This window comes from Salmo salar, chromosome 29 (genome assembly GCF_965601325.2).
Source record: "Salmo salar chromosome 29, fSalSal1, whole genome shotgun sequence".
NCBI classification, from domain to species: Eukaryota; Metazoa; Chordata; class Actinopteri; order Salmoniformes; family Salmonidae; genus Salmo; species Salmo salar.
The window spans coordinates 5,681,785-5,696,807 of NC_138319.1; the positions used below are offsets into that span (position 1 = coordinate 5,681,785).

The 15,023-nt window shown below is 42.8% G+C and overlaps 1 protein-coding gene across 1 annotated transcript in view; it reads right to left on the reverse strand.

Moving 5' to 3' along the window:
• Positions 1–15,023, reverse strand: part of LOC106590046 (cadherin-18) — a 215,459-nt gene that overhangs the window by 15,664 nt on the left and 184,772 nt on the right. The window contains exons 9-10 of the mRNA XM_014180558.3: positions 6,774–6,895; positions 2,555–2,672 (exon numbers count right to left, since the gene is read on the reverse strand). Of these exons, the coding sequence (XP_014036033.3) occupies positions 2,555–2,672; positions 6,774–6,895 (240 nt within the window). The remainder of the gene's footprint in view (positions 1–2,554; positions 2,673–6,773; positions 6,896–15,023) is intronic.

Sequence of the window (15,023 nt, forward strand, 5' to 3'; positions counted from 1 at the left end):
ACAATTCCTGACATTTAATCCTAGTAAAAATTCCCTGTTTTAGGTCAGTTAGGGTCACCACTTTATTTTAAGAATGTGAAATGTCAGAATAATAGTAGACAGAATGATTTCTTTCAGCTTTTATTTCTTTCATCACATTCCCAGTGGGTCAGAAGTTTACATACACTCAATTAGTATTTGGTAGCATTGGCTTTAAATTGTTTAACTTGGGTCAAATGTTTTGGGAAGCCTTCCACAGCCTTCCCACAATAAGTTAGGTGAATTTTGGCCCATTTCTCCTGACAGAGCTGGTGTAACTGAGTCAGGTTTGTAGACCTCCTTGCTCACACACGCTTTTTCAGTTCTGCCCACAAGTTTTCTATAGGTGTAACGGTTATTGCAAGGAGAGGACCAAGGTGCAGCATGGTACTTGTTCATCATGTTTATTAGTTCTGAACACTGAATCAAAAACAAAGTGGAACAAAGTGCAACAGCTCTGTCAGGTGAAAAACACAAGACAGAAAACAACTACCCACATAAACCCTGTGGGAAAAGTCTACCTAAGTATGGCTCCCAATCAGAGACAACGATAGACAGCTGTCCCTGATTGAGAGCCATACCCGGCCAAAAGAAAGAAATACACAAAACATAGAAAACGGAACATAGAATGCCCACCCTAGTCACACCCTGGCCTAACCAAAATAGAGAACAAAAACCTCTCTATGGCTAGGGCGTGACAATAGGTTTGCGGTGAGGGCTTTGTGATGGCCACTCCAATACCTTGACCTTGTTGTCCTGAAGCTATTTGCCACAAGTATGCTTGGGGTCATTGTCCATTTGGAAGACCCATTTGCGACCAAGCTTTAACTTCCTGACTGATGTCTTGAGATGTTGCTTCAGTATATCCACATGATACCATCTATTTTGTGAAGTACACCAGTCCCTCCTGCAGCAAAGCACCCCCACAACATAATGCTGCCACCCCCGTGCTTCACGGTTGGGATTGTGTTCTTCGGCTTGCAAGCCTCCCCCTTTTTCCTCCAAACATAACGATGGTCATTATGGCCAAACAGTTCTATTTTTGTTTCATCAGACCAGAGGACATTTCTCCAAAAGTACGATATTTGTCCCCATGTGCAGTTGCAAACAGTAGTCTTGCTTTTTTATGGCAGTGGCTATTACCTTGCAGAGTGGCCTTTCAGGTTATATCGATATAGGACTTATATTGATATAGGACTCGTTTTACTGTGGATATAGATACTTTTGTACCTGTTTCCTCCAGCATCTTCACAAGGTCCTTTGCTGTTGTTCTGGGATTGATTTGCACTTTTCGCACCAAAGTATGTTCATCTCTAGGAGACAGAACGCATCTCCTTCTTGAGCGGTATAACGGCTGCGTGGTCCCATGGTGTTTATACTTGCGTACTATTGTTTGTACAGATGAACATGGCACCTTCAGGTGTTTGGAAATTGCTCCCAAGGATGAACCAGACTTGTGGAGGTCTACACTTTTTTTTCTGAGGTCTTGGTTGATATCTTTGGTTTTCCCATGATGTCAAGCAAAGTGGCACTGAGTTTGAAGGTTGGCCTTGAAATATATCCTCAGGTACACCTCCAATTGACTTAAATGATGTTGATTAGCCTATCAGAAGCTTCTAAATCTATGACATCATTTTCTGGAATTGTCCAAGCTGTTTAAAGGCACAGTCAACTTAGTGTATGTACACTTCTGACCCATTGGAAGTGTTATAGTGAATTATAAGTGAAATAATCTCTCTGTAAACAATGACTTTTGTCATGCACAAAGTAGATGTCCTAACCGACTAACCGACTTGCGGTTGTTACTGGCCCAACACTCTAACCACTAAGCTACCTGCCGCCCCGAAATATTGTCGACGAGGATGGGAACTGAACCCGCGCATGCAGAACACAATGGATTAGCAGTCCATTGAGAAACCTTTTTGGATACAGGTAGAACTCTTTTGGTTCCAAGTAGAACCGTTTTGGGTTCCATGTAGGACCTATTCCACAGAGAGTTCTACATGGAACTTAAAATTGTTCTAGATGGAACCAAAAAAGGTTTTACCTGGAACCAACAAGGGTTCTTCAAAGGGTTATCCTATGGGGACAGCCAAAGAACCCTTTTAGGTTCTAGATAGCACTTTTTTTCAAAATGTACTGTTATATCCACGAGCCTCACTGCTGGCTGACAGTTGCCATGGTAACCATTAACTATTCACTCGGCCTTAGTGCCTAGTACACAATACAATTAGGCATGTGGTAGAGTGGTGTAGGAAGAGAGGCAAGGACTTGAGCATGTCATCTGTTAGACAACAACAAAAGTACAATGGCAATCTGTTTTGTGAAATATTTTTGTCCCTGAAACGCTAACAGTGCCTAATTGTCATCAGATCGACAATCAAAATATTTATATTTACACCTCACAGGAACAGTATCTGAGGGTATCTGCTATTGAGTGGTTGAATGTGAAACACTGGGTGGAGATTTAGCCACAGGGCAGAGCTAGGGAAATTTATAAGAAATGCACACAGATGATATTGAGTGCAATAAATACCTTCGTTGTCCTTGAGGGTGAAGTTGGGGTTGACAGGGATTCCGCTCGGCAACGAGAAGGAGAATCGCTGTCCGTTTGCAAAGTCATCTTTATCCACTGCAGTCATAGTCTGAATCACCTGTCGTGAATCAGGAGAGAACAACAAGAGGAGCATATATCAATAGCAAACTAATAATGAATCATGACCTTTCTTCATATGAGTGCAACAGTGTAAACCAAAAAATAGGTATATTTCATCATCTGCTGCTCATTAGCTAATCAGTATGTTCATGCTTAGCTAACAAAGGAACATCAAAAGTTCAGCGCTCAATACTCAGCAATGATGATAACCACAAAACATTTGCAGTAAAATTATCCTTTCATATGGTATAAGATTCCCATAGATTGGAAAGCTGCCGCAGTGATAGCCCTCTTCAAAGGGGGAGACATTCTAGACCCAAACTGCTACAGACCTATATCTATCATATCCTGCCTTTCTAAGGTCTTCGAAAGCCAAGTTATCAAACAGATTACCGACCATTTCGAATCCCACCGTACCTTCTCCGCTATGCAATCTGGTTTCAGAGATGGTCATGGGTGCACTTCAGCCATGCTCAAGGTCCTAAATGATATCATAACCGCCATCGATAAGAAACATTACTGTGCAGCCGTATTCATCGACCTGGCTAAGGCTTTCGACTCTGTCAATCACAACATTCTTATTGGCACACTCAACTGCCTTGGTTTCTCAAATGATTGCCTCGCCTGGTTCACCAACTTCTTCTACAATAGAGTTCAGTATGTCAAATCGAAGGGCCTGTTGTCCGAACCTCTGGCCGTCTCTATGGGGGTACCACAGGGTTCAATTCTTGGGCCGACTCTCTTCTCTGTATACATCAATGATGTTGCTCTTGCTGCTGGTGATTCTTTGATCCACCTCTACGCAGACGTCACCATGCTGTATACCTCTGGCCCTTCTTTGGACACTGTGTTAACCTGTTAGGGCGAGGGGGCAGCATTTGCACGTCTGGATAAAAAAAATGTACCCGATTTAATCTGGTTACTAATCCTACCCAGTAACTAGAATATGCATATACTTATTATAAATGGATAGAAAACACTCTAAAGTTTCTAAAACTGTTTGAATGGTGTCTGTGAGTATAACAGAACTCATTTGGCAGGCAAAACCCTGAGACATTTTCTGACAGGAAGTGGATACCTGATGTGTTGTATTGACTTTAAACCTATCCCATTGAAAAACACAGGGGCTGAGGAATATTTTGGCACTTCCTATTGCTTCCACTAGATGTCACCAGCCTTTACAAAGTGTTTTGAGTCTTCTGGAGGGAGATCTGACCGAACAAGAGCCATGGAACGATGATGTCCCATTAGACACCTGGCGCGCGAGTTCATGTTGGGTACCCTCGTTCCAATACGTTATAAAAGAGTATGCATTCGTCCACCTTGAATATTATTCATGTTCTGGTTAAAAAAGGCCCTAATGATTTATGCTATACAACGTTTGACATGTTTGAACGAACGTAAATATATTTTTTCCCCTCGTTCATGACGAGAAGTCCGGCTGGCTTAGATCATGTGCTAACAAGACGGAGATTTTTGGACATAAATGATGAGCTTTTTTGAACAAAACTACATTCGTTATGGACCTGTGATACCTGGAAGTGACATCTGATGAAGAGAATCAAAGGTAATGGATTATTTACATAGTATTTTCGATTTTAGATCTCCCCAACATGACGTCTAGTCTGTATCGCAACGCGTATTTTTCTGGGCGCAGTGCTCAGATTATTGCAAAGTGTGATTTCCCAGTAAGGTTATTTTTAAATCTGGCAAGTTGATTGCGTTCAAGAGATGTAAATCTATAATTCTTTAAATGACAATATAATATTTTACCAATGTTTTCTAATTTTAATTATTTAATTTGTGACGCTGACTTGACTGCCGGTTATTGGAGGGAAACGATTTCCTCAACATCAATGCCATAGTAAAACGCTGTTTTTGGATATAAATATGAACTTGATAGAACTAAAAATGCATGCATTGTCTAACATAATGTCCTAGGAGTGTCATCTGATGGAGATTGTAAAAGGTTAGTGCATCATTTTAGCTGGTTTTATGGTTTTGGTGACCCTGTCTTTGACTTGACAAAACATTACACACAACTCTTGTAAATGTACTGTCCTAACATACTCTAAATTTATGCTTTCGCCGTAAAACCTTTTTGAAATCGTAAAACGTGGTTAGATTAAGGAGATGTTTATCTTTCAAATGGTGTAAAATAGTTGTATTTTTGAAAAATTTGAATTTTGACATTTATTTGGATTCAAATTTGCCGCTCTTGAAATGCACCTGCTGTTGATGGAGTGCACCACGGGTGGCACGCTAGCGTCCCACCTAGCCCATAGAGGTTAACCTGTTATGGCTAGGGGGCAGTATTTTCACGGCCGGATAAAAAACGTACCCGATTTAATCTGATTATTACTCCTGCCCAGAAACTAGAATATGCAAATAATTATTAGCTTTGGATAGAAAACACTCCAAAGTTTCTAAAACTGTTTGAATGGTGTCTGTGAGTATAACAGAACTCATTTGGCAGGCCAAAACCTGAGAAGATTCCATGCAGGAAGTGCCCTGTCTGACAATTTCTTGGCCTTCTTGATTATCTCTATCCAATACAGGGGATCTCTGCTGTTATGTGACACTTCCTACGGCGCCCATGGGCTCTCAGAAGGCGGCAAAAAGCTGAATCGTGGCTTTGCAGGCTCTGGCTGAAAAACATTAGCGCGTTTGGATAGTGGCTGGTCACAGTACTGTGAGACTCAGGCTCGTGCACGAGTCGACTCCATGTTTTATCTTTGAACGAAAACCACCACTCCCGGTCGGAATATTATCGCTTTTTTACGAGAAAAATGTCATAAAAATTGATTTTAAACAGCGGTTGACATGCTTCGAAGTACGGTAATGGAATATTTAGATTTTTTTTGTCACAAAATGCGTCGTGCGCGTGACCCTTCGTCACCCTTGGATAGTGTCTTGAACGCACAAACATAACGCCGCTATTTGGATATAACAATGGATTATTTTGAACCAAACCAACATTTGTTATTGAAGTAGCAGTCCTGGGAGTGCATTCTGACGAAGAACACCAAAGGTAATCAAACTTTTCTAATAGTAAATCGGAGTTTGGTGAAGGCTAAACTTTCTGGGTGTCTAAATAGCTAGCCCTGTGATGCCGGGCTATGTACTCAGAATATTGCAAAATGTGCTTTCACCGAAAAGCTTTTAACTAACCTCCAAATGAGTTTCAATGCCATACAACTCTCCTTTCGTGGCCTCCAACTGCTCTTAAATGCAAGTAAAACTAAATGCATGCTCTTCAACTGATCGCTGCCTGTACCTGCCCGCCCTTCCAGCATCAGTTCTCACATTAAACATCTCTAATCCAAAATTAAATCTAGAGTTGGCTTCCTATTTCGCAACAAAGCATCCTTCACTCATGCTGCCAAATATACCCCCGTAAAACTGACCATCCTATCGATCCTCGACTTCGACAATGTAATTTACAAAATAGCCTCCAACACTCTACTGGCAATGGCTTTCATCTGGCCACTCTTCCGTAAAGCCCAGCTCTGTGGAGTGTATGGCTTAAAGTGGTCCTATGGACAGATACTCCAATCTCCGCTGTGGAGCTTTGCAGCTCCTTCAGGGTTATATTTGGTCTCTTTTTTGCCTCTCTGATTAATGCCCCCCTTGCCTGGTCTGTGAGTTTTGGTGGGCGGCGCTCTCTTGGCAGGTTTGTTGTGGTTGCATATTCTTTCCATTTTTTAATAATGGATTCAATGGTGTTCCGTGGGATGTTCAAAGTCTCTGATATTTCTTTATAACCCAACCCTGATCTGTACTTTGTCCCTGACCGCTTGCTTGGTGGTGCCCCTTGATTAGTGGTGTTGCAGACTCTGGGGCCTTTCAGAACAGGTGTATATATACTGAGATCATGTGACACTGAGATCATCACTGAGATCATGTGCACCAGTTCATAGCAAAGCTCTCTCTCTCTCTCTCTCTCTCTCTCTCTCTCTCTCATCCAAACTGTTGGGGAAACACAAAGGTACACTGCATAATGCATGTGGTCAGGATAAGGGAGTTTACGAGAGATAATCCATAGCTCTCAGCACCTTCTGTCTCATGTGTATGTGTGTGTGCTACAGTTGATGCTCACCTGTCCTGGCCTTGAGTTCTCACACACAATGACCTCCTTGTCCTTGTTAATTTCAGGAGGGTTGTCGTTCACATCCAACACCTGCACAGTGACGGGGACGTGGCTGAGGAGGCTAGGGTTGTCTAGAATAAAATACACACACACAAATTAATAACATTAATAAAGAAAAAAACTGATCCTAGGTCATCACTCATACTCTTTATGAAACACTTCATGAATATGGGTCCTGAATTAACAATAACACAAACTGATAAAGTGGTATCCAAGGGATCTGTTTTGCAAACCACAGACCTATTTTGTATTTTTAAAATTGACTTGGTGGTAGACAACTTGACAAGATAATCTAGGAGTAGGAGGAGACAATGTTTACGGTCACGAAGCAAAATGTTTTCTTAATTTGCAAGCTAAAGAACAACACTAACTAAGAACAACAGATTTGTTATTTTAGTCACTTTAGCTTGTTGTGGGTGATGGATCATTTGGTCCCCATGCTTGCGTAGGCGATTGTTCAGCACATCAGACTAAGGGCCCAGTCTACCAAACCATGTGTGACTGTCTGTTCATGTGTAAAGTGGCTGACAAATAACACTTCTGATGAAAATGTTGCTAATGCATTCACGGAACAATACATCCATTTACACAAATACATATTATGTATATTAAGTGCTCAATTTACTAAAATCTTACAATCTGGAGAATAAGCTTTATAGGTGTTATGAAGATTAATGTAACTACATTTTGGTTACTTCCCAAATGGCACTGTAATACCTACAGTACCAGTCAAAAGTTTGGACAAACCTACTCATTCAAGGGTTTTGATTTATTTTTACTATTTTCAACATCGTAAAATAATAGTGAAGACATCAAAACTATGAAATAACACATATGGAATCATGTAGTAACCAATATATTTTAGATTTTAGATTCTTCAAAGTAGTCACCCTTTGCCTTGATGACGGTGGGAACCACACATCATTCATTCACCTATCATCCACTCACCTATGCGTCTCATAAAGACACGGCGGTTGGAACCAATAATCTCAAATTTGGACTCATCAGGCGAAAGGATAGATTTCCACCAGTCTAATGTCCATAACTCGTGTTTCTTGGCCCAAGCAAGTCTCTTCTTATTATTGGTGTCCTTATACTCTGCAGCAGAGGTAACTCTGGGTCTTCCTTTCCTGTGACGGTCCTCATCAGAGCCAGTTTCATCATAGCGCTTGATGGTTTTTGCTATTGGTACTGTATATATTGTACTACTGTTGACCCACACAACAGAGGGAATAGGGTGCCTCTTCATTTGGGACACAGACTTTGAATAAAGACTCTGAGTTATTCTTTCTGAAATTGTAGAGTACATTGTCAAGCAACTAGTTACTGACAAAAAAACTAAATTTACCATGATTTCTGTGTTAATATGGAGGAAGGAAAAATAATATACTAGTGGTGTGTGGCTAAGCTGAAAATGTTTACTTAATTGTAACACTACATTTGGCACAGAGGTAGATATGGGTACCCTTAAACGTTATAGATACAGTATGGAGCCACCCCAGATTGGGATCCTGGGGGCGTGGCAGCCATTATAATAAAAAATTACTTACAAATGTAAATACATATTTAGCTATACAGTGCTTTGCAAAAGTATTCACCCCCTTGGCGTTTTTCCTATTTTGTTTCATTACAACCTGTAATTTAAATTGATTTTTATTTGGATTTCATGTAATGGACATACAGAAAATAGTCCAAATTGTTCAAGTGAAATGACTTGTAAAAAAAAAACTGTGTGCATACTAGCCTTCCCTGTAGCTCAGTTGGTAGAGCATGGTGTTTGCAACGCCAGGGTTGTGGGTTCGATTCCCACAGGGGGCCAGCAAAAAAAAATGTTTGAAATTGTATGAAATGTATGCATTCACTACTGTAAGTCGCTCTGGATAAGAGCGTCTGCTAAATGACTAAAATGTACTTAAGTATTCACCCCCTTTGCTATGAAGCCCCTAAATAATATCTGGTGCAACCAATTACCTTCATAAGTCACATAATTAGTTAAATAAAGTCCACCTGTATGCAATCTAAGTGTCACATGATCTGTCACATGTTCTCAGTAGATATATATATATACAAGTTCTGAAAGGCCCCAGAGTCTGCAATACCGCTAAGCAAGGCGCACCACCAAGCAAGCAGCATTATGAAGACCAAGGAGCTTTCCAAACAGGTCATGGACAAAGTTTTGGAGAAATAAAGATCAGGGTTGGACTATAAAAAATATCAGAAACTTCGAACACCCCACGGAGCACCAGTAAATACATTATTAAAAAAATTGAAAGAATATGGCACCACAGTAAACCTGCCAAGAGAGGGCTGCCCACCAAAACTCACAGACCAGTCAAGGAGGGCATTAATCAGAGGCAACAAAGAGACCAAAGATAACCCTGAAGGAGCTGCAAATCTCCACAGGAGAGATTGGATTATCTGTCCATAGGACCACTTTAAGCCGTACACGTCACAGAGCTGGGCTTAACGGAAGTGTGGCCAGATAAAAGCCGTTGCTTAAAAAATAATAAGCAAACGTGTTTGGTGTTCAACAAAAGGCATGTGGGAGACTCCCCAAACATATGGAAGAAGGTACTCTGGTCAGATGAGACAAAAATGTAGACATCTGGCGCGAACCCAACACCTCTCATCACCCTGAGAACACCATCCCTACAGTGAAGCATGGCGGTGGCAGCATCATGCCTTCGGGAAGTTTTTCCATCGGCAGGGACTGGAATACTGGCCAGAATGGAAGGAATGATGGATGGGAAACCTGGGGCCTGGATGGGAAACCTGGAGGTTCACCTTCCACCTTCCAGCAGGACAATGCCCTAAGCATACTGCTAAAGCAACACTCAAGTGGTTTAAGGGGAAACATTTAAATGTCTTGGAATGGTCTAGTCAAAGCCCAGACTTCAATCCAATTGAGAATGTGTGGTATGACTTAAAAATTGCTGTACACCAGCGGAACCCATCCAACTTGAAGGAGCTGAAGCAGTTTTGCCTTGAAGAATGGGCACCAATCCCAGTGGCTAGATGTACCCAAAGAGACGTGTAGCTGTAATTGATGCAAAAAGGTGGCTATACAAAGTATTGACTTTGGGGGGGGGGGGAGGTAAATACTTATGCATGCTCAAGTTTCTTTTCTTTTTCTTATTTGTTTGTTTCACAATAAAACATATTTTGCATCTTCAAAGTGGTAGGCATGTTGTGTAAATCAAATGATACAAACCCCCCAAAAATCTATTTTATTTCCAGGTTGTAAGGCAACAAAATAGGAAAAATGCCAAGGGGGTGAATACTTTCGCAAGCCATTGTATAACCAAGTTGAGAGTCTCATATTTCAGATGCAATTGGAACTGAGTTGACAGCCCATAGCTTTCAAAAGTTAGAACTAAATGATGGCACCAGCGCCTATATCGCCATAGGCCATCTTCGGTCGTACTGGTGTCCCCCAGGGCTCTGTTCTAGGCCCTCTCCTATTCTCGCTATACACCAAGTCACTTGGCTCTGTCATATCCTCACATGGTCTCTCCTATCATTGCTATGCAGACGACACACAATTAATCTTCTCCTTTCCCCCTTCTGATAACCAGGTGGCGAATCGCATCTCTGCATGTCTGGCAGACATATCAGTGTGGATGACGGATCACCACCTCAAGCTGAACCTCGGCAAGACGGAGCTACTCTTCCTCCCGGGGAAGGACTGCCCGTTCCATGATCTCGCCATCACGGTTGACAACTCCATTGTGTCCTCCTCCCAGAGTGCTAAGAACCTTGGCGTGACCCTGTACAACACCCTGTCGTTCTCCACTAACATCAAGGCGTTGACCCGATCCTGTAGGTTCATGCTCTACAACATTCGCAGAGTACGACCCTGCCCCACAAAGGAAGCGGCACAGGTCCTAATCCAGGCACTTGTCATCTCCCGTCTGGATTACTGCAACTCGCTGTTGGCTGGGCTCCCTGCCTGTGCCATTAAACCCCTACAACTCATCCAGAACGCCACAGCCCGTCTGGTGTTCAACCTTCCCAAGTTCTCTCACGTCACCCCGCTCCTCCGCTCTCTCCACTGGCTTCCAGTTGAAGCTCGCATCCGCTACAAGACCATGGTGCTTGCCTACGGAGCTGTGAGGGGAACGGCACCACCGTACCTTCAGGCTCTGATCAGGCCCTACACCCAAACAAGGGCACTGCGTTCATCCAACTCTGGCCTGCTCGCCTCCCTACCTCTGAGGAAGCACAGTTCCCGCTCAGCCCAGTCAAAACTGTTCGCTGCTCTGGCACCCCAATGGTGGAACAAGCTCCCTCACGACGCCAGGACAGCGGAGTCAATCACCACCTTCCGGAGACACCTGAAACCCCACCTCTTTAAGGAATACCTAGGATAGGATAAAGTAATCCTTCTAACCCCCCCCCCCTTAAAAGATTTAGATGCACTATTGTAAAGTGGTTGTTCAACTGGATATCATAAGGTGAATGCACCAATCTGTAAGTCGCTCTGGATAAGAGCGTCTGCTAAATGACTTAAATGTAAATGTACTGTTATGTCAGATCAGCTCAATCGCCAATTTCTCAGTCTCCGAATATCACAGAAACAAATCATTTGAATAAATAACAGAAATGTTTTCATAACAAGTGGCTATGTTTGACATTGATAAAATAACTGTTTAACACATGAAAAATATACAAAATTTTTGTTGTATTAGAAATGTATGAAAATTGTTTTGCTTATTTCGGGAAATTTAAACCAGATATAAAGCAATCACAGGTGTTGATTTGGAGAGCTAGCTAAGACAACAATGGGTAAGACAACAACAGCTAATCAGCTAAGACAATAAGAACAGGTAAAATGGCGATGAATGGGCAGAGAGGGTCAGTTAACCTCTCTGGGCTAGGCGGGACGAATTCGTCCCACCTACGCAACAGCCAGTCTAATCCAGTGGCGCGATTTTCAAATACCTTAAAAATCATATTACTTCAATTTCTCAAACATATGACTATTTTACAGCTATTTAAAGACAAGACTCTCGTTAATCTAACCACACTGTCCGATTTCAAAAAGGCTTTACAACGAAACCAAAACATTAGATTATGTCAGCAGAGTACCAAGCCAGAAATATACAGACACCCATTTTTCAAGCTAGCATATAATGTCACAAAAACCCAGAAGACAGCTAAATGCAGCACTAACCTTTGATGATCTTCATCAGATGACAACCCTAGGACATTATGTTATACAATACATGCATGTTTTGTTCAATCAAGTTCATATTTATATCAAAAACCAGCTTTTTACATTAGCATGTGACGTTCAGAACTAGCATACCCCCCGCAAACTTCCGGCGAATTCACTAACAATTTACTAAATTACTCACGATAAACGTTCACAAAAAGCATAACAATTATTTTAAGAATTATAGATACAGAACTCCTCTATGCACTCGATATGTCCGATTTTAAAATAGCTTTTTGGTGAAAGCACATTTTGCAATATTCTAAGTACATAGCCCAGCCATCACGGGCTAGCTATTTAGACACCCGGCAAGTTTAGCACTCACCAATATCAGATTTACTATTACAAAAGTTTGATTACCTTTTGTTGTCATCGTCAGAATGCACTCCCAGGACTGCTACTTCAATAACAAATGTTGGTTTGGTCCAAAATAATCCATTGTTATATCCGAATAGCGGCGTTTTGTTCGTGCGTCCCAGACACTATCCGAAATGGTAAATCAGGGTCGCGCGCATGGCGCAATTCGTGACAAATTTTTTTGAAATATTCCATTACCGTACTTCGAAGCATGTCAACCGCTGTTTAAAATCCATTTTTATGCAATTTTTCTCGTAAAAAAGCGATAATATTCCGACCGGGAATGTCCATTTAGCTAAACAGAGGAAAGAAAACAAAGCTTTCGGTCGACGCGGGCACGAGCCTGAGTCTCACAGTACTGTAACCAGCCACTACCCAAACGCGCTACTTTGTTTCAGCCAGAGCCTGCAAAGCCACGATTCAGCGTTTTGCCGCCTTCTGAGAGCCTATGGCAGCCGTAGGAAGTGTCACGGGACAGCTAAGATCCTCACTCTTCAATAAACAGAGACAAGAAGAATGACACCTTGTCAGACAGGCCACTTCCTGCATGAAATCTTCTCAGGTTTTTGCCTGCCATATGAGTTCTGTTATACTCACAGACACCATTCAAACAGTTTTAGAAACTTTAGGGTGTTTTCTATCCAAAGCCAATAATTATATGCATATTCTAGTTACTGGGCAGGAGTAGTAACCAGATTAAATCGGGTACGTTTTTTATCCAGCCGTGTCAATACTGCCCCCTACCCTCAACAGGTTAACTACACACAGGGCCTGAGTTCGAGGCTGGGGCCGACAGATAAACAAAATAAACAAAAATGGAGTACCGTGATTAGTGAACAATCCAGCAGGCATCAGCTATGTAGTCAGGTGATCATAGGGTCCAGTGAACAGCAATAGATGCAACAGGGAAGCCGTTAGGTAGTCATTACTATGCTAGCAAGTGGGAGACACAGCGTTCATAAAGTTAGCAGGCCAGGGCAAGCAGAAGCATCTTCACCGACGTCCGTCAAAGGCCGGTTGATGGCACATCGGACGGAATTATGTCGGCATACCAGTCGTGATGGATCGGCGGGGCTCCAGGGCAATTGACAAAATAGGTATTGTAGCTGGAGTAATTTTGTTTGCTAGCAGGGAGATGTGCCTGGCTCGAGGCTAACTGGTGCTAGCTTCGGGACAAGGGCGTTAGCCAATATAGTCACTCGGTAGCAGCTAGCTAGCTGCAATGATCCGACGCAAAGGTCCAGAGCTTACGGCAGGAATCCGGTGATATAGTGGCTTCTAGTCGTGTTAGTGAAGAGTCTGGGATGCATCAGCTGTGTAGCCGAGTGATCATAGGGTCCACTGAGCAGGCCGGGAGATGGTCCTGGCTCAAGGCTAGCCTCGGGGCTGGGCCACTCGGTAGCAGCTAGCTAGCTGCGATGATCTGGAGTAATGGTCCAGAGCTTACGGCAGGAAACTGGTGATGTAGTGGAGAAAAGAAGTATGGTATGCTCAGGGTTGATATCGCGCTGTGCAGACTGGCGGGTATTATCCAGGCTAAAAGCGGCTGGTGTCGGAGCTAAAGGCCTGTAACAGTGGCTAACAATGATTAAATAGCTAGTAGCTAATTAGCTGGTTAGCATCTGATGGCTAGCTTCTGATGGAGGTTCTAGTCTAAAAATAGCAGATCTGTATCACATTGGGTGAGGCGGGTTGCCGGAAGGTATATTTAAATAAAAAATGGAAAAAGAGATTGAAAAATATTGAAATATATACAAAAAAGCTACATTTACACGAGACAGCGACAAAACACATCTGCACTGCTACACCATCTTGGATTCAACTAGGGGGGCACAGTGCGGGGGCACAGGTTAGTTGATGTAAAATGTACATGTAGCTAGAGTTATTAAAGTGACTATAAATAGATGACAACAATAGAGAGTAGCAGCGGTGTAATAGAGGGGGAGGGGAAGAGGGACTGGGGAAATGCAAATAGTCTGGGTAGCCATTTTATTAGATGTTCAGGAGTTTTATGGCTTGGGGGTAGAAGCTGTTTAGAAGCCTCTTGGACTAGAGTTGGTGCTCCGGTACCGCTTGCTGTGCGATAGTAGGGAGAACAGTCTATGACTATGGTACCTGGAGTCTTTCACAATTTTAGGGCCTTCCTCTGACACCGCCTTGTATAGAGGTCCTGGATGGCAGGAAGTTGGCACCAGTGATGTACTGGGCCGTTCGCACTAACCTCTGTAGTGCCTTGAGGTCGGAGGCCGAGCAGTTGCCATACCAGGCAATGATCCAACCAGTCAGGATGCTCTTGATGGTGCAACTGCAGAATCTTTTGAGGATCTAAGGTCCCATGCCAAATCTTTTCGTTTCCTGAGGGGGAATAGGTTTTGTCGCGCCCTCTTCACGATTGTCTTGGTGTGCTTGGACCATGTTAGTTTGTTGGTGAACCTCTCAACCTGCTCCACTGCAGCCCCATCGATGAGAATGGGGGCGTGATCGGTACTTTCCTGTAGTCCACAATCATCTTCTTTGTCTTGATCACGTCGAGGGAGAGGTTGTTGTCTTGGCACCACACGACCATGTCTCTGACCCCCTCCCCCTCCCCTGACCACCTCCCTCATCGTTGTCGGTGATCACGCCTA